At 42.6% G+C, this 27,243-nt stretch overlaps 1 protein-coding gene and 1 long non-coding RNA gene across 4 annotated transcripts in view; one reads left to right on the top strand and one right to left on the bottom strand.

Moving 5' to 3' along the window:
• Positions 1–11,175, top strand: part of KDM4C (lysine demethylase 4C) — a 422,176-nt gene extending 411,001 nt beyond the window's left edge. For all 3 annotated transcript variants that reach the window (XM_034773514.1, XM_034773513.1, XM_034773515.1), the window contains 2 exons: positions 6,841–6,933; positions 9,863–11,175. In XM_034773514.1, the coding sequence (XP_034629405.1) occupies positions 6,841–6,933; positions 9,863–10,039 (270 nt within the window). In that variant the 3' untranslated portion in view covers positions 10,040–11,175. The remainder of the gene's footprint in view (positions 1–6,840; positions 6,934–9,862) is intronic.
• On the bottom strand, positions 1,919–25,289 carry LOC117878875. Its single transcript, XR_004646119.1, has 3 exons — positions 25,199–25,289; positions 4,126–4,308; positions 1,919–3,434 (listed from the first exon to the last, which is right to left on the bottom strand). It is a non-coding gene; the product is annotated as an uncharacterized LOC117878875 (long non-coding RNA).
• Between the last annotated feature and the right edge of the window lie 1,954 nt (positions 25,290–27,243).

Here is a 27,243-nt window from a genome sequence, read left to right as displayed (position 1 = left end):
GGTCAGTTTTTGTTTGTATGGTCCTTCATAGTAACCATTTGTAACTTTCTGTAGATGACTAAATTATTCAATTAAATGCTTTCTGACAATTTCATTTACACCATTAATTTATGATATCCTCATACAAGAAAACCACATGGAGAGAACAAGTGCAGTTTTTCATTTTTATCCCACTGTCTGAATGCACAATATATATCTTTGGTTGCCCATATATAGTAGGAGCCCTTATTCTCTGTGATGAATATCTGCATTTACAGGGCATACAAAATAAAATATACCATACTTGACAGAATGACTAGTTTGAAATTCAGCATCTGCAGCCTGGTTAAAATTTGGATTTAGCAGTAGTCTGATATTCTGTGTAAATAATTACACCACTGAAAGACTTGGAGGAACCCTTATTAGTGTTAGTCCTTAGCAACATCAGGGTGAATTTCTAGTGCACCATGCTAGAGTTTAAGTAAGAAACGCCAATTAATGTTTATGGCAGTTGAACAGCTAGATCAGTGGCTCTCAACCTTTCCAGACTGCTGTACCCCTTTCAGGCATCTGATTTGTCTTCCGCACTCCCAAGTTTCACCTCACTTCAAAACTATTTGCTTACAAAATCAGACATAAAAATACAGAAGTATCACAGCACACTATTACTGGAAAATTGCTTACTTTCTCATTTTTACCATATCATTATAAAATAAATCAGCTGGAATATAAATATTGTACTTACACTTCAGTGTATAGCATATAGAGCAATATAAACACGTCATTGTCTGTATGAAATTTTAGTGTGCACTGACTTCACTAGAGCTTTTTATGTAGCCTGTTATAAAACTAGGCAACTATCTAGATGAGTTGATGGAAGACCTCTGTGTAGCCCCAAGGGTGCGTGTACCCCTGGTTGAGAACTACTGGGCTAGAGCCTCCATACTTGAAACTGGACATATGGGGTTTAGATTCTCTTGTGTAGTATGGCTGCTCAGTGCCACACTACCAATATAATCTGGTCCTAAAGCCCATTTAACAGAACCAGAGAAGCTCACCCCAACAGGGTGATTCTTTTGTGGGCTACAGTGAATGTAGTCCATTCACCTCTCTCCTCTGTGCTACCGTAGTGGCTTGGAAGAAGAGGCATTGCCAAAGGGGGCAGGGGCGGGGGCAGTGATAGCAATGCCCCAGCACCATACTGATCATTGGGTATATTTTTGATTCCTTGTCACTATTTACAACATGGGTTAAGTTCAGGCAGCCTTCAAACTGCTCTAACATGCATGGAGACCAGTCCTGCACATGTTAGCAGTAGGATCAGGGAGTGTAAAGATGCACTGTAAGGGTACATCTACACTTACCGGAGGGTCCGGTGGCAGGCAATCGATGTTCTGGGATCGATTTATTGCATCTGGTTAAGACGCGATAAATCGATCCCGGATCGATCCTGGAAGTGCTCGCCGTCTACGCCGGTACTCCAGCTTGGTGAGAGGAGTACGCGGCATCGACGGGGGAGCCTCCCTGCTGCGTCTGGACCCGCAGTAAATTTGGACTAAGGTACTTCGAATTCAGCTACGTTATTAACGTAGCTGAATTTGCATACCTTAGTCCGAAGTGGGGGCTTAGTGGAGACCAGGCCTAAGACATCTTTGCACCTCATCCTCTACCCTGGGCTTTGTGCGGTTCAGCGGCATACCAGGATATGGCCCAGGTCCTTTATGATGGAGTTAAAATTACTTCTCTTAAGGATTTTAATAGTTCACAGCTCTGTATCTTGGCTGTTGCTACTGTATGTACTCTAGGACAGTCCCTGAAAGCTTTTCAGCTGTGCACAATTAATCTGACAGATTCAGTTTGTTTGATTGTTTTGATTTGAAACGTACAGGGCAACATTTTAATTTGAACCAGCAAACCCTATATTTTTTTGTACGTGCATTGTGTCAAGGTTCTTTAAGTATATGTATTTCAGTGTATATTTTCATATAATTTATACCTAATCCTGCAACCCTGACTCCTGCATATAGCTGTTATTCAGGTAATTCCATTGAAGCCATATGAGTTTGCAGGATTGGGCCCTGTGTACGTTTTCTGAAAACTAGTTTTAAATTAAAGTTTCTGAAGGAACTCAAAGTACAATTGTAGATAGTAGCAGACATTCATCTCTTATAGGTGAAGGATTCCAGGGATGGATGGTGGTGGTGGGGGAGGAGAGTGGAAGCGTCTCAAAAAGCATAAGTGGTTTGAAGGCTGAGTATTTTAGCATTCCCTGCACCTAGGTACATTTCCTTTCTCATTTTCTGCTAAAGGGGTTCATGTTGGATTAAATCTAAACCTAAGCATGATAAAGCTTTTCATCTTCTGAACAGAGCATTTTAAAGAAATTCCATCAGATTCAATATAATTCTGTTAACTGGCATTTCCCTTAGTGTCACTCATACCGCCTGTCTTTTGACGTGGTCTTCCACAACCTTGAAACATAGCATGGTGAAATTAATTTTAACCACTTGGGAAATTAGAAGCAAACATAAACAACATAATGACATCTTAATGTGTGATAAAGTGATATTGTATATGTTGGTATTCTTTAGCATTCCTAATCGAATACATTTGTACTTTTATACACAAATTTCAATGTTGGGAGTGCAGTCCTTTTGCATGTTAATCTATAGCTGTCTATGCTTGTGACCATGCATGGTGAGATGCACATTGTTGTGTCATGACTCCCTTATTGTCCCCATCTGAAGCATGTTCCGGAAGGACAGAGTAGTGTGAGACAACTGGCATGCCTGAGGAATCTGGGCATATTCATGCCTCCATTGTGCCATGGCCCTGTACCCATTCTACAGTACAGTGTAGATGGGGGTAAAAGGCATGCACCAAGTCATGAGTAACGATAGTCATCCAAGGCCAATCCCACAAAGCATTGATCGTTTTGCCGTCTGACCCTTACCCAAATGTATAAAGGTAATAGCAACCTGTGCTGAGCATTTAAGATCAGTTGTCCCCTGAACTGGATTGATCAGCACTGGTGATCACAGATCATGTTCCAAGACCTGCCTCCTGGTCTCTGAAGCATGCCCACGTGCTGATTAATATGTGGTCAGACCACAACTTAACGCATACTGGCAGGAACATATGCCTCTACCAGGAGATTTACGGAGGCTGAAGGAGGCAGGCATTCACTGGACCCCATTCCTGTGCTGGGAGCACATGGAGCACTTCAGGCTCCTGTACCAGAGTGTGAAGGACTCCAGCATTCTCTGTAGGAGAGGAACATGACACATGTCCATACTATGATGAGCTGGAGTGGGGGCTCTCCAAGGCTGCGCGTATCAAGCCTGAAGTGACTCATGATTCTATCCTCACCCACCGGCTTCATTGTATGATGGGACACCGATGAGGGGCAGGGTGAGGAGGCAGCAGGGACCTCAGAGGAAGTCTTGGAGGGAGACCTGGAGAAAGAGGAGCACAGTAGTCATTGACAGGAGAAGTCAGGAGCAGTAGAGTTCCTTAGGGCAAGGGAGGATCGGGCTCTTAGGCAGGAGGAGGCCTTCATGAACCGGTTCATGGAGTGGGAGCATGCCCATAGGGTATGGGACCATTCACTCATTCAGTCCCTAGTACAGCTGGTGGCAGAATACTTTTTGGGCCTGTCCGCCACTGGGCTGCTGCTTCCCTCCAGAACAGGCAGCACGTCCTCCTCCTGCCGCTTCTCCTCCTCCTCCTCCAGCTGTTGTCCAGGCTGCTCCTGAGGCAGTGAACTCCAGCCCCCCCCCCCCCCCCCCCAGGGAAGAGCATTCTGGATACCTGGCACAACATACTCTGTCAGCACCCAAAACTCTGCACAGGGGAACCCCCCCCAAAGCCTGCTTGTGGGGAACAATAAGCCCAATCCAGTCCCTATAGCCCAATCTTTGTTTACCCCCCAAGCTCCATTCGGGATACCTCTCCATTTGTCCACCCACGCAATATTCCACAGTCTTTTCCCCTCTTCTCGGGGAGGGGAAGGGCAAGAAGACATGTCCACAAACACTAATGTTTGCTCAGTTTCAGGGAATTGTACTATTTTCATTTTTGTTAATTTGTCTCTGTTACACACTGTTTTAGTCCTTTGTTTGATGTACGTTTGTAAATAAAAGTTACCATTCACTTCACTTGTGAGTGCCGCTCGCTTTCTGAGTATGATCAATGTGATATTTCCTACGTTAGGGATGGGTCAGCAGGATTCACAACACACGACTGTGATTTCTGTAAATGTGTCTTGCCAAAGAAATGCAATGAATTCTGTCCCTCGCACATCACCTTCAGCCCCCAGTCATGAATTGCCTAGTGTTTAAAAAAAAAAAAAAAAAAAAAAAAGGATTCATTACAGTGAACTAAACTGTTACAGTGAAGTAACTGTTGCTGTCCAAAGCACCAGAATGAAAAACAGAAAAGAAGTTAACTGAACCGTCTTTATGGCTTTGTTAATGACTTAATTGACAATACAGACAAAGGAAACAAAAGTAAATTAACAGTAGAGATATCGGACACTGAACTGTGCTTTTACAACCCCTCTGCTCTCAACCTCACCAAATAGTCACCACTTGCAGCACAGAAGTACTCATGCATAGCACCTTATTAGTGCTGTGAGCAAGGATGTCAGAAAACACTGTGAAGAAGGAATGTGTGAAGCCCATCCCAAAACCTTACACAACTGTTTTTAAATTACTTTAACAATCCTTAATGACTCCCCATAAAGCAACCTGAAACCGAGTTGTTAACATGCAACAGCAGCATTGCTCAATGATGGCGTTACAATGCCTATACATTCTTCACAGCACAAAACCGCAGCCAAAGGTGTTAACCTTGAGTGCCCTCACCCAGTTATCTGCTTTCAGTTACGACATTACCATCAGCTGTAGGGGATCGAAACGCACTGAAGTATGTCGCTGGACAATCATGTAGCAATGATCTATTGAGCTTTTTCAGCAGCACCATACCGACAAAATAGTGTCCCTCGGCACTTTCCCAGGTCGCTTTCTGGCTCTACGCTGCTCCACAATGTACGAGAAAATAGCATCACAGATTTCCCTTGCCACCTGGGAACCATGAGCAGTATGCACGTGGGTGGGATTTGGCTGCCCGTACAGGCTTTGTAAACCAGATCTGCCCTGTGCCCAATAGCTCTGGAAATATTCTCTTTTAGCCTCACATACATTGTGCAAGGTACAGCATGCCATGATCATGCAAACTGTATTGGCTACCTTGGCATCCAGTTGTGATTGCAGACATTGCCAATGAGCTGTCAGATTGCCAAAGGCATTCCCTTACCACACTGCAGCTACTCAGGCTATAGATGAATTCCCTTTTTCTTGGGTCAGTGATGTTGGAAAGAGCTTCATGAGCCAAGTTAGGAGTGCATATGCAGGGTCCCCCAACATAACTGTGGGAACAGAAACTCTGTGCAGAGCCATGGCATTTCTGGGGAATAAAATCCCTTCTCTTCTCTCCCCTCCCCTCCCCGCCCTCCCCCTCCCTCCTCCCTGCTGTACAATCCTGACCTTCTGAGCACCCTGGCGTCATGGACCTTTCCCCATATGTCCAACATTAGTCTCATGAACTGACTTCGGTGGTCCACTGAGTCTTGGAGAACAAGTGAATAGTAAACTTTTTGGTTCACATATTCACTCACCCCTTTCAGTGGGCAAAGTATTGGGATGTGCGTTCTGTCGATGGCCCCTGCACCATTCAGAAACCCCATCTTCTGATATCCTGCTATAATTTAAGGGCCTTTTGGATATGGCAACCATGCCTGAGTAGATTCCAGTATTAGTATTGTGGCAAACCTGTACAACCACCACTCTGACAGTTGACTTCCCAACCCCAACTGGGTTGTAACTGACCAATAGTTGTCAGATGTTGCCAGCTTCCAATGGGCAATAACCACCTGCTTCTGTACTGCTATGAGTTTCTGAGAACAAGTGATCTGGTGCTAGAGGATTGGTGCAAGCTGCTTGCACAACTCCATGAAGGTCTGCTTCCGTAATATGAATTCTGCAGCCACTGGTCATCATTCCAGCTTTCCAAGATGAGGTGGTTCCACCACACGATGCTGGTTCTCCGGGACCAGAAGCGACAGTCCACCTATGGCCATACCATGGTAATGCCAGCATTCAACTCATCTTTTCCTTGCAACCTCAGTGGATTTTCATATGCCCTCTTGGTCAGCCATTTTCAGTGTCTCAAATTTTTCTGGACCCATTCCATCCAGTATCCAGTACTGAACCACATGAACATTTGTCGCAGGAGCAGAACTACATCATCATGGGCTTGCTCCATTTCTTCAATGCAGTTAGGCAGAAAGGAGACATAATTGAGAGCTGCAATCGCAAAATGTGGCATACAGTACCAGCAACACACAACAAGGCAGTTCTCAGAGTGTATCCTTGGACACAAAGGACTCAGTGATACTGCCGCTGAAATGGCAGCGCTATCGTCATGTACTGAAAAGGGCAGTGTGGGCGTGGGGTATATATGCACATCATATACCCATGCTCAGCACACTGTATCTGGACACTCAGCAGGGGTATGGGGTACATGTACTAGCAGTGCACGGACAAGTACCCAGGGAAACACACAGGTGTAGACATAGCCTAACTGGTGATTATTTTCTGAAGTATGGCTATAACTCTTAACTCTTCATGGTGTTTCTTGGTGGTGGTTCTTTATTTTCCTTCCTAAAAATACATAACAATAGATAACTATTTAACTCAAATGTTTGATCTCTCTGTAGATAATCTGTCTATTGTTGGAGAGTGCCTGAGGATTGCAAACAATGAGTTTATATTTTTCTAAAATTCTCATGTGTCAAATTAGGTTGAGTTTGAAGATGGTTCTCAGATAGCAATGAAGAGGGAAGAGATTTACACGTTAGATGAAGAGCTGCCTAAACGAGTGAAAGCCCGTTTCGTAAGTATTTACAAATACAAATGTTCTAATATTAATTTACTCTAAAAGACTTTAAACCGAGCTGTGACTTTATTCTGAGTTAGCCCTTTATACTTCACAAGGATTTTTGTGAAAAGTCAGTGCTAGTGTGGCTATCCAAATTCAAACAAGTAGCAAAAGTGTGCACTGGCCAGTCAGACTGGTTTACTGTTCTGTCAGTACAGCCAAATACTGTAATCAAACACACATCTTGACTGCTAACAGGGACATCTTGGTAGAACATCTGTCAGAGCATGAAGGATTAAGGAAGAACATCTCATGTTGACAGATGAACTGTTCTTTCCATACCCTTATCAAATATCTGCTCTTTATGTATATTTTCCAAGTTCTCAAAGTTTATAATTCTAAAAGCACAAAGTTTAACCAAAAACAACAAAGAACCTGATCTAAATCCCATTAAAGTCAATGGCAGGACTCCCATTGACTACAGTAGATTTTTAATTGGACTCCAAGCTCTCAAATACTTTCCCAGCTCCTGCATAAATTCCAGCTGGTATGGCAGCAATCAGTTATTCCAACACAGTACCATACGTAAAATTCACACAACACCATAAGAACAGAACTCCTTTAAGACTAAGAAATGTTGCATTTCAACAACAGGTATCGGAGGAGAGAGAAGGTTTGTATTACCTAAGTTTGGCATGAATTCGAATATGCAGTCCTATATCAGTTACTCAGAGGGTCAAATACTCAGACTCAGAGACATCATGTTCTTCCTCTCATTTGCATATAACATACCCTGCTCTGTTTCTCAGCAGTCCACTCAAAACCATACACTGCTAGCTAACAGTTAGTCATTTTTTAACATGTAAAATGAAAGCATACGGACTAAAAAAACTTATAATATTGAAATTCAACAGCTAATGAATAAAATATTCATATTGTATTTAAAGATAATGTGAATATATCTGTAAACGAGAACAGCAGCACCGTGTGTTTCTTATTGCTATAAAGATGTGTACTTGCACATACCGTCCCTACTCTCACATGTATTGTATGAGATTAACCATATGGAAACTAGGTGATTCCAAGGGGATGAGAGGTGGGGGTCACCTGGGGAATGTCTATTTGGGGCAATCAGACAGAGGGCTCTGGGATGTGGCTGAGGGAGGGTTTGTTGCAGCTGGAAAATGGAGGCAGGTCAGGATTCTTTGGAGAAGCAAATCCTGACCTTCTATTCGCCTCCACTACTTTCTCAGCATGCCCACCTGACGTGAGCTGCTTCTCCATGTTGCCAGTTCTCAGCCGCAGCCTGAAGCATGTGCATGGCACGTATTGGAAGATGTGGTAGGGGTAAGAAGTGACGTGGAGCTGGCACCATGTCTGAGAGGGGAGCTGGGAGTGGCAGCTGGGGAGAGGCAGAGAAGGATGAGGTTGTCTCTTTGCTATGAAGTGCTTTTCCAGGAAGGTGGCTTATCTCATTCAGGAGAGTAAGAGGGGAGCAAGAAGGCAATAAGAATGGAGAGGAGCAGAGCTCCTTCTGGCAGGAACGTTCAGAAGTCAAATATTCTAGACTGTCGCATCTCAGGGGCAGTTTACTTCAGAGGAGTACACTCGTCCTTCAGTGTGCTAAGGCTTAAGATAGATGGTTCTTGAAAAAAAATAACAAACAAGCCACCAGGGTGAGTACAATTGGTTGTTTTTCATTATATTCAGAAAAGGCCCCATTACCTCTTGTTGTTTTATAGAGTATATGTAACAGGAGTTTAGAATTAACTAGACATACTGTAAATCTGTTTTATTGTTGTACTTGACTAAGAACAACAATATAGATGTGACTGGTTTTTGCTATTCTTTTAAAATAGTGGCATTTTTATAGATCAATGTTTTACTTTTGCATGTGACACCATTAACTTTTTAGTGGAATTAAGTATTATTTTAAAACATGAAATTTAGACTATTAAATAAAACAAACTCCAGAAACAAAATGGTTGCTATTGATGAGAAGCCTGATGCTGTTTCCCTGTTGTTAACTTGGGCTTCGCAAACGTACAGCCCAGTACTCAAGGTGCTGAGTGCATCTTCGATGTACAAGTCAATGGAACTCAGTTGGAACTCATCTGAGTACCCTCAAGTCAGAGGTTACTCAGCTCCTTGCAGGACTAGTCCCATGGTTTATAATGTTGGTTCCACCCTTTCTTTTAAACAGCTAGGGATATATGATGATCTCTTCATCTTAAAGCGTTTGATCCCATGCCATTGACGTTCATGGGAGTTTTGCTACTGGCTTCAGCAGTGGGCCCTAAAATTCCTGTCATTTATCACTGTCATTATTTTTTCAATAGCTAGACATCTGCCGTTTCAGTTTTTGCCCTTGTTTTTTTTTTTTTACATTTTACAGCACCAGCTGAACTCATGACTCCCTGTCAACACAAGCCATGCAATTGTACAGGGCACCTTTTTAATAGTCTGCATCATACAGTCCCTTACATTTAAAACTAGACTGGATAAAATGCTAGATAATATACATTACTGTTGGGAAGAAACCTGTACTGGCAGATGGATGAACTGAATCCAATATGATCTTTCCCATCTCTCATTTCTGTGATTCTGTGATCTTTTGACACAATGAAATCCAACAGCTAGAGTCAGTCAAATGAATTTTAAGAAACCCCACAAATACGTGGAACTAAACACTGCAAAGTGAGTTTAAAAAAATACGGTCAACATTTATCTAACATGAATGGATTTTCCTAGAAACACTATCATAAAACTGCATGTTCTGAAGCACTGATGACTTCATAATGGTATAATTCTCTGGGTTAGTCCTTGAAATAGTCTTCAGTTTGTCTAAACCAAAGGTGCCTGTGCTTTCATGTGCCTGCCCTGGAGGGAGTCAGATTGTGATTTCCTCTGTGAAACTGAAGAGGTAATTAATATCTGTTTTTAGTCGACAGCCTCCGACATGAGATTTGAAGACACATTTTATGGAGCAGATATTATCCAGGGAGAGAAGAAGAGACAGAGAGTCCTGAGTTCCCGGTTTAAGAATGAATACGTGGATGACCCTGGGTACCGCACCTTTTTGAAAAGCTCATTCCAGAAGAAATGCCAGAAGGGACTATAAAGGAAGCAACAAAGGAATAAACCCACACACACTACAGGGAAGTAAACAGATTAAATTTTGGTGGAAAACGTACAGAATACACCATTGCTTGGTTTGAAGATTGTATCCCTTCATTACATTAAATCACTTTGGGCTAAAATAAATACTCTGAGTTTTTCAATGAATTTACCAGTAAACATTTAAAACAGTCCCCTACAATTATCCATGTTAATTTCAAATTTCTCCAGATTTGGTTTTTCTTGTTAATGTATTAAAGGCTGTGTATTAATTTTGCATCATGGATTGGAGGAAACTGAGATTAAGAGGCACTGCAAAATGACATGCCAAAGAAAACTTGGAATACAGTCCCGCTTCCATTTAAGTCAGTGGTAAAACTTCCATCGACTTCTATGAGAGAAGCATCAACTGCTAGGAAAATCTTAATATATGGCATCCAGTAAAGATGATAAAAATTCTCACCACAATATCTGCCCCATCACTCTGGAAAACCATAAAGTTTTAATAACAGGATAGGATTACAATGGCTTGTATATTTTCCACAGCCAGGGAAGGACATTCAATTTTTTGTTTTAAAATAGGAGTTTTTATAAAACATTTTAAAAACAAATGCAAGCATGTACAGTATTAAAACCTATACATGCTGTACTTGCGTACTTTGTACAGTGCTTTTACCTTTTTATATCACTACTGCTCTCAGTAGGGTTTGATGAGGACTCAGTGTGACTTAGATATTTTTTGGCTTCCAAGGAAGAAATCTTCAGAATAGCGAGGGGGGGTGGGGTTGTATATTTAAAGAGGGAGATTTTGGCAATTATTTTTAAAACATGTTTTTCATAATACTTATTAAAATAGCTATTTGTAAAATAAAAATTATTTCATTATGTGTTTGTAAAATTAGAGTTTAAATATATATGCTTAACAGGATAGTTTTGAACTAATATAATATGGTCTTCCTTTTTAAATAATAGTTGGCAAATGTAATAGTGTTTAAAATAAATGCCCTTTTGCTTACTAATGTTTGTGTCTGCTGATGTGATTACCCATCTATATATCTGTGCGAATGAAACAAATCACTGGCAATACGCATGTAAATTCATGAACAGAGCAGCCTGTAGTTACACAAGTCTCAGTACTGATGTAATAATTGATTAAACACTGTATCATGGTCTCGTATCTTTTTATTTTCCTCTCTGTCTTGTGATGCTGATCTTATCAGAGGTTGTAGAGACAGGCTGGAAATGCATTCGGGTTTTCTGCTATTTGCCAGAAACACGGGCGCGTGTAAAGCCAAAAGGAAGCATTATCAAAATGACATAATCTGTTCTGTGTAAGTTGCCCATTAGCAGGATTTCTGACTGGCTGCCGCAGGAAGAAAACTCTCAGAACCCAATTTAATCTTGAGTGCTGCTGTTTTTCATTGTGCTACTTACAAATGTTCTTATAACTGGGTACATGGGCCTGGAAAAACACTTTGTGACAAACCTGCTCCTTGCTATTGAGAAGCACATATCTTGGTTTCACTGCATCCTTTGCAAGGTTATTCTTAGTTGTATGACTGGACAGCTAAATCTTTTCACTTACTGCATGACATCTCAGTTGGAATTTTAATTTTTTGTGTGTTACATTGACTGCTTTTTTTATACCATGAAATCACTAAAAATCCCTTTAGTCTCTAAGAAATTGCTTAGCTGTGACAATCATAATGTATTTCTAATTGAGAATGCTTTCTCTTGAGGTTGGAGGGTTTAGTGAGTGCTGCCTGGCATATTTCAAAACATCAGAGCTCTTTTTGGTAGATCTGAAGGAAAAGCAAAACTACTAGTACATGGGTCTCATTTGCCTCACGGAGCAGGCTTGTATTCGACCTGTCAAGAGCTAAATGCAGGTGACCAGCCATTTCATTATGTACAGTCTTGTCGTATATACCTCTACCCCGATATAACACGAATTCGGATATAACGCGGTAAAGCAGTGCTCCGGGGGGGCGGGGCAGGGTTGCACACTCCGGCGGATCAAAGCAAGTTTGATATAACGCGGTTTCACCTATAACGCGGTAAGATTTTTTGGCTCCCGAGGACAGCGTTATATTGGGGTAGAGGTGTAATTAGAAGATAAGAATGATTTTATTAGTCCTCCTGAAGCTTCATGAGACAATAAAATCTTAAAATGCATAAGTACATTGTGAAATTACAGCTGGGATTGCAACAGATTTTACTCTAAAAGTCCTGGAAGTCTTATGAAGAATTATCGGGCCTCGTCAACTATATAAAATATCTTGTCTTCCTTGTTCTTGCTTTAAAGAAAGTGAATCTGAAATGTAATTATCTTAATTATCTTAATTTCAGAAAGCATAAATCAACATTGTAACTTTAAAGAAAGAATAGCGTGATGATAACCCAGAGATCCTGGGACTTCCTTATTATACAATAATGGGTAGTTTGAAGATTCTGCAAAGAAAAAAATAATGTCGGATGGGAATTTTGGATAGAGATGGTATGTGTTAAATGTTCTTCAGATCTGGAAATCAGACCATTTCTCCAGACTAGCTTTACAATAATGATACTGCTTTGCACAGATAGGAAAGAAGATTGTGTTAAAAACAATGGACTGGGAGTCAGGAGATATGGGTTCTGGTTCCTGTGTGACACTGGCCCAGGCACTTAAGTTGACTCAGCAACTCTGAACCTTTTTATTTAGCTTCCTAAATGTGGATTTAGGTGCTGTCTTTAGGCATCCAAATTTGAAAATGTTGGCATTAATCTTTGTCTGTTTCCCCAGCTGTAAAATTGAGATAATAATCATCATCTCAGGATGTTGTGAGACTTCACTCATTTATGAACCTCAGATGGAAGGTATTATATGAATGCACAGGATGATGATGATGATTATAATATAGTGCCTCCCATCTGAGGATCTCAACGCACTTTGCAAACTAATGTAGCCTTATAGCACCCGTGTAAGTATTATATTAGTATTAAAGATGGGTAAACTGAGGAAAGGTGATTGTCTTCCCTGTGTTATACCTTTGTACCAGTGGCAGAGCTAGCTGTACAACCTAAGGGCTGAGGCACCCAGTCCTCTGTTTTAAACACTAGTCCCTACTGTCTTTTTATTCTCTCAATAGATGAGACCTAGAACAATTGCTTCACATGTTCAAGAATCCTGAATACTGGGTATGGGGCATATATTTACATAAGCAGCAGTGTTTTGACAGACAGTGATAAAAATACTGTGCTTTTACTCATGGTTGTGTTCACGTCCATCTCATGAATAACAGGGAAGTGTGCTGTACTTGGATTTACGCTGGTTTGCAAAAGACAGTGTTTTAGTAGCAAGGTGGTGATTCCCCAAATTATACTCAAGGCGTGATCAAATTAAATGTTTCATTTATTAATTTTAGATGACTTCTCTTTAATCCAATTTGCATTATATCATCATGATAGGGCAATTCAGCCAATGGTTTTTAGTAACAATATATACAGTACCATGCTGTGCTACAACACTCTGAAAATTACAATTAAAAGAAGAAATATATATATAGCCCCCTGAAGTTATTCATATTTGGAAGCCTGTGTATAATTCCTATCTTGTGTTCTAAAACACAGAAAAGTTAGTACAATGACCTCATATGAATTTATAAACAATATTTTAAAACATAATGGGAAAAATTCTTCCCTCATTTTCACAAACACAGTCCTCCTGATTTCATGTGCTATGATACTCTCCACGGAAGAGAAAGTGAGAAAAAAAATACTGATAAGCCAAATATTGCTTGAATCATCAGCTGGCATGGTACTAAATGTTCTGGTTGATTAGTCAATCCTTAATGGCTCAATCACAACTTTTAAATTAGATATGGTATGAAAGCACATATGATAATTCCCTCTGGAATTCCAATTAGGGTGACCACATGTCCCAATTTTATAGAGAAAGTCCCAATTTTGGGGGCTTTTTCTTATATAGTCACCTATTACCCCCCACTCTCTGTCCTGATTTTTCACACTTGCTATCTGGTCACCCTAATTCCAATAAATGCAGTATTCTTTCTGCCATAAACTCTTAAATATGTTGCTCTGTTTGGGTTCGGTTAAACAGCTGTTGTGTTCCATTCCAGTGAAGGCTGTATTTTAATAGAAAGCAGTCGTGTGTGTGTGTGTATGTGTGTGAGAGAGAGAGAGAAAGCTCTCACATACACATACCGAGGGAGAGGTGACAGCTGTATGAAAAATTGCAGAGCCATGTAATAAATACTTTTATCATGCCCTTTTGAACATTACCAATCCATCTCCCTGGAATCTATTCTAAATCCCTTAAAAAGGGGGTTTCTATGACATGTAGCATATACAGAATATGTGATGATAGGGTGTGGTTTAAATATTTTATTGGCACTTATTTGGGATGATATTCATACCAGCAACTCAATTATGGCTTTGCCATCTATATGTAAAGAATGCCATGTCAAATTCAGACAGATGAAACTCTAGACCACATTACACTTTCAAGGATTCCCCATATAGCTAGATATTATAGGCAGAGCTCGGGTACCTACAGTTAAGATTGTCAACACTTTCAATTTTGAAATGCTATTTTTAGTTACTTTCAACTTTGCCCAAATCTATATGCTGGATGTTTGCCTCAGGCATATATTTTTGTAACATTTAACCTAAAACAGTTCAGCCTTTTCCAAGGTCAAGATTAGGGAAAAAATACATTGGTTTGTCCATGTTAAAATCTTGCCACCATTTAATTGAGAGGCTCTAGAGCAGGGATCGGCAACGTTTGGCACGCGGCTTGCCAGGGTAAGCACCCTGGCGGGCCAGGCCAGTTTATTTACCTGCTGACGCGGTAGGTTCGGCCGATCACAGTCCCCACTGGCTGCGGTTCGCCGTCCTGAGCCAATGGGGGTGGCAAGAAGCGGCGCGGGCGAGCGCTGTGCTGGCCGCAGCTTCCTGCCGCCCCCATTGGCCCGGGACGGCGAACCGCGGCCAGTGGGGACCGCGATCGGCCGAACCTGCCGCATCAGCAGGTAAATAAACTGGCCCGGCCCGCCAGGGTGCTTACCCTGGCGAGCCGCGTGCCAAACGTTGCCGACCCCTGCTCTAGAGCATCTGTGCTTTAAAACAGGGACTTGAAATATGGGGTAGCTGAGGATTGCCATGGGATCAAGGATGTGCTTGTTGCTGTCCCCATAAAAATCTGCCCAAATTTGGCTAAGCTATAAACTTATGAAAAACTACAATTCAAACATCATCAGTAGAGGTTTGTTAGTGACTGATAGCTCAAGTCTCAGAAGATTCCATCTGCACTGACCATGTTCCTTCCTCACACAGCTATTTTGCAATGGGACTATACTTACACCATCCCAACAGAATGGCTGTGGATGCGCCATGCCTGGGCTGCAACGGCTGAACAGAACTTTTCCAACAATTACTCTTCATATCTGCCAAGGGCCACTTACACCAGGCACTGGAACTGACAACAAGGAGACTGTCTTGTCTGTGTTCTCAGTGCCCACTCTGCTAGTGCCCAGGCATCATGGAAGAGGGGGAAATCCAATCAGCCTTGAATGCAAAGACGTGAGGAGCAGAAGGGAGCCAGAGGTGGGACCAGGAGCTATAGCGAGGAGAAGGAGGGGGGCAGGAACTGGGGTGGATAATGGCAGATGGCTCTATAACCACTAAACCATACTCCCCTCCAAAGCCTGGAATAGAATCCGGGATTCCTCAGTCTCAACATTCCTTTGCTGTAAGCCAGGGGTAGGCAACCTATGGCACACGTGCCAAAGGTGGCATGTGAGCTGATTTTCAGTGGCACTCACACTCCGCGGGTCCTGGCCCCTGGTCCGGGGGGCTCTGCATTTTAATTTAATTTTAAATGAAGCTTCTTAAACATTTTTAAAACCTTATTTACTTTACATACAACAATAGTTTAGTTATATAGACTTATAGAAAGAGACCTTCTAAAAACGTTAACATGTATTACTGGCACGCGAAACCTTAAATCAGAGGTTATAATATAGAATAAATAGAATAAATGAAGACTCGGCACACCACTTCTGAAAGGTTGCCGACCCCTGCTGTAAGCAAACAGCTGAGAAACCAACTGGTGAATTCTCTCTCTTCCCCCTCTAGTGTCTGGTTCACCTGAAGGATAACTACTACTGTGATCAGTTACTCTGATAGCTCAAATGGCAGAGGCCTGTCCTGTGGAACTAAAATTTCCAATGCTACTTTTTGACCCACATGTGGTCAGTATGGTTCCATGTGATTTGTGTTATCAGTTTACCTTTTTAAAAATTTAGGAAATGTAACCCTCCTCAAATTGACCCCCCTTCCCCAACTATGTTAAAAGAACATTAAAGTTGCAAAGTCCTTGAAAGGTAGAGAACTCAGGTTGACCTTGAGCATATAATGCAGTCTTTAATTAAGTCTTTTAGGCCGTCCGTTCTAACTGTCCCACTGCTCCAGGGAACCTGGAGGATGAAATCAGCAACTTTCTCAGGGGGAAGAAATATCACTCTGTACAAAATTCGGCAGTGATGTATCTAGGCATTAGGCCAGAAGATGTAGGAGAGGGTTAGCAAGATGATTCTTTGGGAAACACAATATTTCAAATAGACAGAATGGAGCAGAAGTGCAACAGTTCCAGAGGCTGTCTATTGCTGTGAGTGTTGACATCATGTGGTGAAGTGATGCTGTATCAGCTGTGTCATGGGACCAGGCTCCACAGAGAAACAGGGACAAGGGAATAAATTATCTGGGAGGATTCCATGTCACTAAACAGGGCCTTGATTTATGGTATTTCCCATAATCTACATACCAGTCGGCATTTATAGAAAATATACATAAAATACCTTTGTGAGTGAGCTCATTGTAAAATGTCTCTTATATTAACTGCTGAGATAGAGATAGAAGGGAATACATGGCCATTATTACTGTTTTTAAAAGTCACAGAAAGCAATTGAGAGAGACCCAGGAGGGCAGTTACTAGCCATCAGAGCTGTTCGTTTATCGATGTGTTTTAAAGGAAAGGCTACTGGCCATTCAGAGAGGCCTGTGGAAAAGGATAGTATTGGCACACAATCCCATGTGTTTTCTCAGTGCTTGCTAATAACTAACTTATACCACTAACTAATTTTTCCTTTAGTTGAAATGGGATGGATCTCTTTAGTTTATGGACCCGTCCCACACCACCATATGCCATGGAAGGAGGCACACAGAGATTTGTACAGCTTCCATATTGTGTACAGAGACACTGTAAGTGCAATCACTTGGTCCACACTTGCAGAATTCTCCATGTGTCTGTCTCTATCCCCATGCCAGGCTTCTGCCCTCCCAGACACACTCATGTATCTTCACGTGTTGGAGACAGCTGTGGGGCAGAAAAAGCACTCCTGCGGCTCTATAGGAGAAGTAAGTGCAGGCTTTCACCCGATACATCAGGCCAGATGCAGGATGGGGTGCAGCACTGCCAGACACCATGGTTTCCTCTTCTGCACCCAGCTAGCAGCTCCAATTTTTTTCAAGTGCAGGATTGGAGCTACACTCCCTCAGTCCAAAACTCGGCTTAGCATCAATGGGAGCTCTGGCTGAATAAAAACTACCGATTTTGGCCCAACGGAAGTTGTAATCACATGGCAATTATGGTTTAGTTCTGCTATGAGAACATTCTCTGACATGCCCTCGCTGTTGTCAAAGCATGTAATCCATTTTCTCTAGTGAATTATGTGGTATTCCCTGTAGCAGAGAAACTGTTTTGCACTTTGGAACATCTCTTTTTATCAAGATTTTATGCTTTATACTTTTCGTACGGGTCTGTTAGCCAGTATAATTTCTTTCCTAGGATCCCTTTATCTCTGTGTCTGTCGGTCTCTTTCCTCATTTGTGCATAACCTACGACTGTCCAGGTAGTGCAGATAGCTGAAGACATTCTTATCTTGGCTTAGTTCTGTACGCTGCAATAGCTGTGACAAACCAAAGATGAGCTTCGCTGAATTTCTTTTCTTTTATTGTGGATCGCACCACGATAATTAATACTCATCTAATGTATTTTTTGGCTTTCACCAAAGGCTCTGATACCTTAAGAATTAGTTGGGACACAAGCCCTTGTACCCATGGCTTGGGTAAGAGTTAAAATCTTCACAGGTTTGTTGGCCCCTAACATGCTAATTTGAGTCAATGTCTGTACATGGCCCTCTGCATGGTGGCCCTACTTTGCATGCTCCACAAACTCTCATGTCATCACATGAGGAAATCTGTCTCTAGCTAATTATTAAATATTAAACAAATTATATAAATAAAAAACAATTCTTCCACCTGGAGTTCAGGACTAGCTGAGAGTGAGTTCTTAAGGGGGTTTCCTAGCCCCAACTGGGCCATAGGAAATAGGCACCAGCTCCAAGCTCCCTCCCTTCATCTATCCCATGCTGTAGCTGCCTCAGAGGGTTATGGGAGAAAGTTTAATTTGCAGAGGGACAGTGGGGGAGAGTAGCCCCATGTTAACCAGGTGGCAAATGCAGGTTACAGAGCAGGCATGGGGATCAGGGTGCTAGCAACCAGAGATGGTTCCACCATCTTACTATGGCAATGGACACAGCCTATCTGTATTGATTTCAATATTGTGCAAGTCTCTATTTTTTGATCTACTTAGATTTATGAACAATCCAAAAAGTGACCTCCTCCAAATAGCTGTGGGTGTGGTTTACAAAACAAACACGCCTCCACCATGCAAAACAGCAAAACACCAATAACAATTGTTACGCTTCCAGGCCTACTTCCAGCAATTCGATTCCCCCAAATCCTCATGCTTCCATCCCACACCCTGCCTGATGCAGAACCCCAAGCCTCTGTTAAAAACTAAAGAGCCACCTGCCTCTCCTGAAACGCTGGAGAGAAAAGATAAGCTTTGTGGTGTGCCTGGAAGGGTAACAAATCCGAGCGCTGTCGGCCAAGGGGAGAAAGCAAATTCTAAGCCAAGGCATGATCTGCTGGCAGCTCACTCCTGTTTACATCCAGGAAGCTCCAGCTCTCTAGCTGCAGCAGGATGGCATTGTGAGAGAGGCAGCAACTTCACAAACCAATAGGGCTTTGAAGGTTAAAACCAGCACCTTGAATTCCGCTTGGGAACTCACCACCTGCCCAGGTCCCAGAGCCATGTATTGAAGAGGCTGCGGCCCTGTTCACTCCTTTCAGATTGGGCCTCAGGCCGGAACAAGCAAGCCCCCTAACTTGCTAACTTGTACTACAAACAGCAGTCACAGGGCCTTCCTTAAGGATACTGATATAATTCCCACAAAATCTTCCAGATGATTCCCCTAGCTTAGCAACATTACCTCCATCTTATGTAGACTGAGTCTTACCCAGCCAGGTCTCACCCATTCATCTGTGGGCCTGGTTTTCAAATAGGGGGGACTGAGAAGGAGGTCTAAATCCTGTATTTGGGCACTCAGCTCAGTACTTTGGAGGTATAAAATGTGTGTATGAGTGTAGGGAGTAGCTGGAGCATCCAAATGCCATCTTACTAATGGCCCGGTGTTTGAAATTTGAACTCACATACCAATTTCCCCAGGAAGAACAAGTGTAAATCTGTAAGAAGTATTTTGCTGTCGGGCTGTCAGCTCTTTTGTTAAGGACAATGGGTTACATTTAGACTCAAATGCTCACTGTTCCTGGAAAGTGGACAGTAATGTAACCATAATTTCTAATTTTTGCCAGTAAATACAGTAAATTACACTAAAATGTTTGCCCTGTGATTCTGCTACTGAACTTTTAATCAAGTATTTTTGGTAACACACACATCCTCCACCCAGGTCCTGTGTTCTTAATTTTTTATGCTCAAAAATCTAACTCAGCTGTCTAGGTACAGTATCTTTTCTCTAAGAAGAATCTGGCTGCTGTGGAAATGATTGAAACTAAAAGGGAATGTAGAAAGTATGATGCATCCTAGTTAAGAGGACATTTCCTCTGCTTCTGCTCCAGAGAGTGCTAGCAACAGTAAAAATGGAAAGGTGAACAATGTGACTATGAGTGGGATATGAAAGCAGCCAAGTACGTGGCCTTGCAGCAATGGGAAGATATGTAGCACATAAAAGGGCAGCAAGGTGTTGAAAATGTAGATTGGCTGTGTTTTACTTGAAGCTGCTGGACTTGTCAAAGCCTCTCAGTTCTGCAGCAAAGTGCATACAGGTTGTCAAAAGTTGGATCTAGGAAATTAACATCTTTTGCAGCTGCTTGTCTCTTTTATTTGTATGTAACACTGACACTATTTCAAGCACAGACGGCCTAATGTATTAAGCACTTGCGTTAGTGGTGTGTTGGTCCCATGCTGTAGAGAAAGAGTTTTAGTTTTCCTCTGCCCTATCTCTCTTCCTTATGCTCCTTATTTTCCCTTTCTTTTACTACACTGCAGCTCCTGCCCTCTTTGAGTTCCCATCTCTACTTGTCCTGCCTGCCTCCTCCCAACCCATTGCCATTACAAACACAATCCTCCCCCTTGTTTGTGTCAACTGCTCATTTCCTGCACCCAGTCTCTGCCTCTGAACGGTCAGAAAACATTCCAGGAGCACAGTTAAAATGAAAAATATTGATAACAGTTCATAATGTGATTATTAAGATAATAGATTTAGCTGCATGATTGTGTGACAATTCAGTAAACATAATTAAAATAAATACTTAAGTGAATTTGGTGCCTGTCAATACAGCTGGTTGATGAGGCCTAGAGACCAAAGCCCTGCAGCTATTCCCCAGCATCAGCACTGCTAGTACAAACCTCCCTGTACTCCAGGTGTGGACAAAGCCCTGGCTGGGATGATTTAGTTGGGGATTGGTCCTGCTTTGAGCAGGGGGTTGGACTAGATGACCTCCTGAGGTCCCTTCCAACCCTGATATTCTATGGAGTTACATCATTCTCTAGGCCCAGTCAGTCCTTGGTTTCTCTGCTGAAGCTTCCAACAAGGAGCACAGTATCAGAGAATTTGAAGATAGAAAAGACATTAGGCCTGATTCGCCACTGCTTTGCATTGTGTGTGGTCCTTTACACTTGTGTTAAGTGGATGTGCCCTACAGCCATTCTGATTGGGCAGCTTTTTACACTCCCACTATCCAGCTGCAAGTTACACTGCAATGCTCAAGTCAATTGGGAATCAGCCCCCTGGATTCCATCTTCCTTCACTACTCCCAGATCAGCGATGACCTCCACCCAATAAAAACCCACAGCCATCTGTGTCTAAACTAAGCCTCCCTCCCACCCTAAGCTAGAAATTCAAATCAATTACAGGGGGAGTTTGAAAGCAGCTTGGAGCCATGGTTAGAAAATGAGCTCCAGCTTGGAAACCAGCCTCAGCTGAACTGTAATGAGCAGCTTTCTGGCTGTGACATTAATAAAGCCTCCAGCAGGAGGACACAATTAGCGTGACGCTTTTAAACTAGACACCCGTGAAGGCTGAGTTAGTAGTGCTAGAACAAGGGTCACTGGGGAGTTCCAGAAGAAAAATTCATTGGTACTGTAGGAGAGTATTTGAATTGTCCTAATGTTTGCCACTGTGGAGAGAGATGCGGTAAGTCCTGCTTAGGCTGTTCAGGACACTGGTGAGTAGAGAGAACTAGGGCTCCACGTAGCAGCAGAATGAAATCTCTCCCAGTGGGGGTGCTTCAGTGCTGGTGAGAAAGAGAGAATGTGGTACTGACTCACATGCAGGGTGGACCTTAAAACTGACTGTGCTATTCCTTGGTGAGAGAGGTGATCATATACTCAAATATGTATACGGTTGTTCCATGATAGAGGATGGATCCAACATTAAACTGATTTAAAATTTTTATTAAAGTTAATGTTTAAAATTAAATATACACAAGTTAAGAGGGAAGGTACTGTACATCTGGGGTCAGGCTTGGGTTATGAGGGATTACAGGTAATGGTTGCAAGGATGTGGAGATACATACATATCACATAACCGGCATAGACCCAGATTGGGGTGCAAGAGTTTTTTAAAGTGTCAGTGGATAGGTGGGCTTGGCTACGCCATCCATGGAATTTATAAGGAGTCCAAGTCAGTATCGGTGCAGCGAATGAGTACATGGGTGGGGTGCGTCCCTTGGGCTGTCAGGGAAGGAAGTGGGCTATTTCCCTGGTCGGCGGTCTCAGTTACTCAGTGTGGTATTGGCGGTGTCCTGTGACGTGTTCCGTATAAATGTCTCTGGACCACCTGATGGTGTTGGACACCATGAGCTGTCTCATGAGCCGGGCGTAGCGTCGACCGACTCCGCACGCTCTCAGAACCGGCTCGTTGTGGGGGTCTCACGAGCCCAGGGCTCCCACGATCAGGGTGTGTATCTGCACCTCGTACTATACTTGCTTTTAGCCTAAAGTACCAATTGAAGTGGTTTCTATAATGTGGCTGCTTGTCCGCTAGGAATTGGACTGAATTCTTTTTATATGGGTTACTAAATTGTCAAACAGCAAAGATTTTGTTACCTATTGGCTGTCTTCGTTGGCCAGGGGTCTCTGTTTAATAATGGATCCAAATATGTCTCAAATTCTGCTACTGCAACCAGTAGTATATGGTTTGACTGACCTGGGCAGATAGGGGTGACCACATTGACTGGCCCAAATCATGTCAGACACCCCCCCCCCCGCTTTTTTTCCCCCTCTGTTTTGAAATGGTTTTAACTTGGTTTTTAAATGTGCAGCTCTAGCCACTGATTAGAGGGCTCAGTTCCTGTGCTGGTTTTGAACTGACTAGAGGTACAATATGTGTGTTCCATTCCCACTCTCCTGATTCTGGTCTCTCTTAGGGAAAAACACTTCTCAACAGTGTTTGTCATCAAAGAAGCATGAAACCTGCTAATGTTTAATTAGAGGCAGTACCAATAGATAGAGGCGATCACTTACCTTGGATCGGGGCAATGTAAAACATAAGAGGAAATTAACACAGGTTTCTGCAACCATTTCTGATTAGCAACTCTATAGCATTGACTAATTCTGTCCTAGTGTCTCCTGTGCAAGATGTAGTGATTGTGATAATTTGTGTGTTGCCCTTTGTAGGAGACTCCTGGAGGCAACAGCCATTATTTGTGTTCAATTTAGATTTAACTTGTTACAAAGGAGTGAGTCACACTGTACTCTCTCATGGAGGATTTTGTTCTCTTGTTTATATAAACTAAGTCATAGATTTAAATGTTTTTATATAGAAAATATAACAGAAACGAAGGGCAAAATTGAAGACCATGTACATTGTGATATAGAATAATAAAGAATGTCTCTACCTAGATTTCTATAAGCACTAGGTGGAATCCATACCACCTGGTCCTTAAAGTAAAAGTTGTGTAGAATTTTAACAGAGAATGATGATCTTTCTATAGCAATGTTAAATAAACGCATAGAACTCCAAAGATTGAGGTATAATTTCCTATCAAATTATATAGGATGGTCAAAGTGTTCATTTAGAACAATTCTCTATTAAAAGTTAATGTTTTAGAGCCCTTTCTATACAACTCATTGTCCCCTCCGCCCCCCCATTTAGCTCTGTTGGATTTTCCCATAAGGTGTGCCTTGGGAAGAGGTCCATGACTAGAAAACATGAGGACCATACACGTCCTGTGTATAGGGAAACAGGAGGCCGCCTAGAAATCTTGCCCGACGGCATTCTGTGTTCCAGGCAGATAGTTAATTTCCAGCTCAATTGGGAATTTAATTCACTTCCTGAAATAAAAAGGTTCTGCTCCCCAAGGACAGCCCAATTGAACTCGAAATTAAATATCTGCCTGGAACACAGAATGCCCTGGAGCAAGACTTCTAGGCCACCTCCTGTTGCCTATCAAAGACCTCAGTGTAATATGATTAAGAAGCTAACTGTCTGTTTTTTTTTTTCCCCCCCTAAAGTACAAAAGATCCATGATCAAGTCTATTTATTTTGGTAACCAAGGAAATGGCTGTTTGTTATAATAAAAATAAGCCTGCTGTTCCCAAATCTGCAATCTTCATTGCTGTGTTGTAAAAGATGCCTTGTATCTTGGCTCATTAGAAGCAAAACTTTATTTCCTCAAAGGAAAACAGTCAGGAGAGAGAGTTTCATCTTTAATATGGCTGTACTACAACAATGCCATTATCCTGAATTCAGATGAATTTAATTGAACTCTAATGAACAAAATTAGTAATTTTATGCAATTACAATTCCATTTAAATAGTTAGAAAATGGATGCGATGGTAATTGTGGTTGACTTCATTTTCCTACAGCCTGAATCTCTCAGGCACTTCTTTCTGTCTCCCCCGCTGTGCAGAAGATAGTTAGCCACTGGGGTCAGGGAGGACGTTGGCACTATTCCTTAATGCTGCTTTCTGAAGTTGACTCCTCTGCAGTTAAATAAATGGAGGAAAGAGGAAATTGGCCTGGTAGTATGAGATGAGCTGAGACTGAAATGCCAACCTCAGTAACTGTATGGTGCTGGGTATCCTGCCACAATATGCACAGGGGGTGTGGCAGTCTGAAACACTCAGGACCTCAACAAATGCTGGAGGTAGGAGAGCACTGGCTGTGGGAGAAAGATCTGACCCTAAAGAACAAATCCTGAGAACCACTGAGGGCTTGTTTACACTTCCAATGCTGCGGCACTGTAGCACTTAGTGAAGACGCTGCCTATGCTAATGGGAGGGAGTCTCTGGTCAGTGTAGATACTCTGCTGCCCTGAGAGGCCATAGCTAGGTTGACTAGATAAGCCCTTCCATCTACATATTGACCGAACCTCCGGTGTGGACAGAGCTGTAACTGCGTTGCTCAGGGATGTGGGTTTTTCACGCTCCTGGCAACATAGTTCTACCAACATAAGTTTGTAGTGTAGACAAGGGCCAAGCTTTGGACCTGTGGGTTTTGCATTATTTGGATTTCTCACTGTCCCTGATTCCCTGCCAGCTGTAGAAATCTTCCCAATTCTTTTCTCCCCTACCCGAGGGCAGTCAGCCTGACCAAAATCCTATGAATATAGGTGGCTCTGGATCTGAATGCAAATTTGAAGCTGAATGCAAGTAGCCATGCACCTCTTTTGCTGGGGTTTGAAGTGTTACCTTCTCAGCATTTAATCATTACAGCCATCTGGTGAAGGAGGAGGAAAATCAGAGAAACATGAAGTGAGAAAATAAAACCAAAATGAAGGGGAAAAAATACTTAACTGTGCTGTGGGTCTCCTGTCCTCTCTCCTCTTCTGTTTCCATCTTCCTATACCGTGCATCTCTCTCCCTTTATTCTTTAATCTCTCTTCTAACCCCGCCCAAGTAAAGACAATGGCAGTTACTTACCCAACTGTTTATTGTGTATCTAGCACTTGGTGTTTTGACCTTGTATTTGCTGGCAGCCAGTGAGTTATGAGGGAATTTCCTTCTCGCTGCACAGACAGAGAAAACACTTCATTAACCCTCCTTGCTGGTTCCATGGAGGGATACATTAGACCTGAGGCTTTACATTAGCAGTTAGAGGTTTGTTTGGGTTTTTAAATTCAATTTTTGAGGAAGTTGGCTCTCTGAAGCACCTGAACTGTAATGGAGTCATGGAGGGACTCCGCAGGGAGTCACCGGAGAGACATCAATGGACAGAACAGAATAAGGAGTAGGTAAAGCAATGAGATTTGTTTTGCTGCGTCTGATGCCTCCTTCTAAGTCCTTAAAGAGCATGAGTAAAAGACCCAGGAGCAACTGTAACCCTCCTACCAGGTGGCATTGGTAACAAAAATTATGTTCAATATCTAGGACTTCCTCTTAACAATACAACACAGAACCAGCTCGCAGCTCCACCCAATAATCTGGGAAAATTAACCCCTCCCGCACTTCTCCCCCCCCCCCCCGGTGCCTCTGGGAGGCAACACTTCCTTGCTTGCAAGTATTGAGTCTACATATAATAAAAAAAAAATTATTAAAAAGGGAAAGGGAACCCAGCATTAATTTGGGGAAAACACCATGACCACATTCAAATGCATGTAACCAAAAGCAAACACCCAACCCACACTATGCTGGGTGGTGTCCTTTGCCTCAGTTTCCCACTTCGTGGTGTGACAATCTGAACAAATGTCCCTTTACGAGGTCACTCCTCTTTCCCTCTGATGCACCCCACTCAGGGTTGTCTTTAGTCAGCAAAGACCCAGTGTTCAGAGGTGCATTCACATGGGTCCACCTTCCCCCCCCCCCCAAAGCAAATGCTGAGACCCCTTTGCTGCTGCCTCTGCACCTGGCTTACTGTTGGGTGCCACTGATGTCACTGCCGCTGTTTGCCACCCCTGTTATCGCTGCTGCCTCTCATCTCTGCTGCTGGTTGCTGCTCACTGTCCCTTCTGCAATGGAGCTTTCTGAACTTAATGATTGCACTGGGTGGCAGGGAATCCCTGGGCTGCTGCCTCTTCATTGTCTTTCACTGCAGCACTGTCCTGCTACCAAGTCTAAGGCTTAGCTCCTAGACCTGCTCATCAGTAACTTCGGCCTGGTCTACACTTGGGGAGGGGAAAGAATCGATTTCAGTTACGCAACTTCAGCTACATGAATAACGTAGCTGAAGTTGACGTACTTGGATCGACTCACCGTGGTATCGTCACTGCGGTGAGTCAACTGCTGTTGGTCACCCGTCGACTCTGCCTGTGCCTCTCGCTCCGGTGGAGTACACAAGTCGACGGGAGAGCGCTTGGGGGTCGATTATTGCATCTAGACTAGACACGATAAATCGACCCCCCACTGAATGATCGCTGCCCGCTGATCCGGTGGGTACTGTAGACATACCCTTCAAGTCTTGTTTCTGTTCAGTAATTACAAGGATTCTCCAATCAGCTGTCTTCAAACACTGGAGAGGGGAAGGGTCAAATGGCATCTAGAACTCTTTAGGCAGAGATCACACCATCCGATACAAACAGCTGTCTGTACCCCCTCTCATCTTCAGTGGGATTTGGCACTCCTACCCTCTGCTTAGCAATTGAGGTTGAGTTTAGGATGACCCCCCTCAAATAGGACATGCTAAGGACAGCTCGGTGGCCCTTTACTCATCCAATAAGGATAACATTTCATTGCCCCTGCATTCAAATTTATTTTTATTAAAGCTAATGTTAAAATTATCTAATACAGATTAAAGAGTTTCTATACAGTTGGGTACAATGCTTAAATTATCTAAAAGTACAAAGTTTGGTTAAAAGGTCATAAAATACACCTGCAATGTCCCAAATTAAGGTTAATGAATTTAA

Source organism: Trachemys scripta, chromosome 6 (genome assembly GCF_013100865.1).
Source record: "Trachemys scripta elegans isolate TJP31775 chromosome 6, CAS_Tse_1.0, whole genome shotgun sequence".
In the NCBI taxonomy this organism is placed as follows: domain Eukaryota; kingdom Metazoa; phylum Chordata; order Testudines; family Emydidae; genus Trachemys; species Trachemys scripta.
This window is presented reverse-complemented; position numbering and strand designations above follow the sequence as displayed.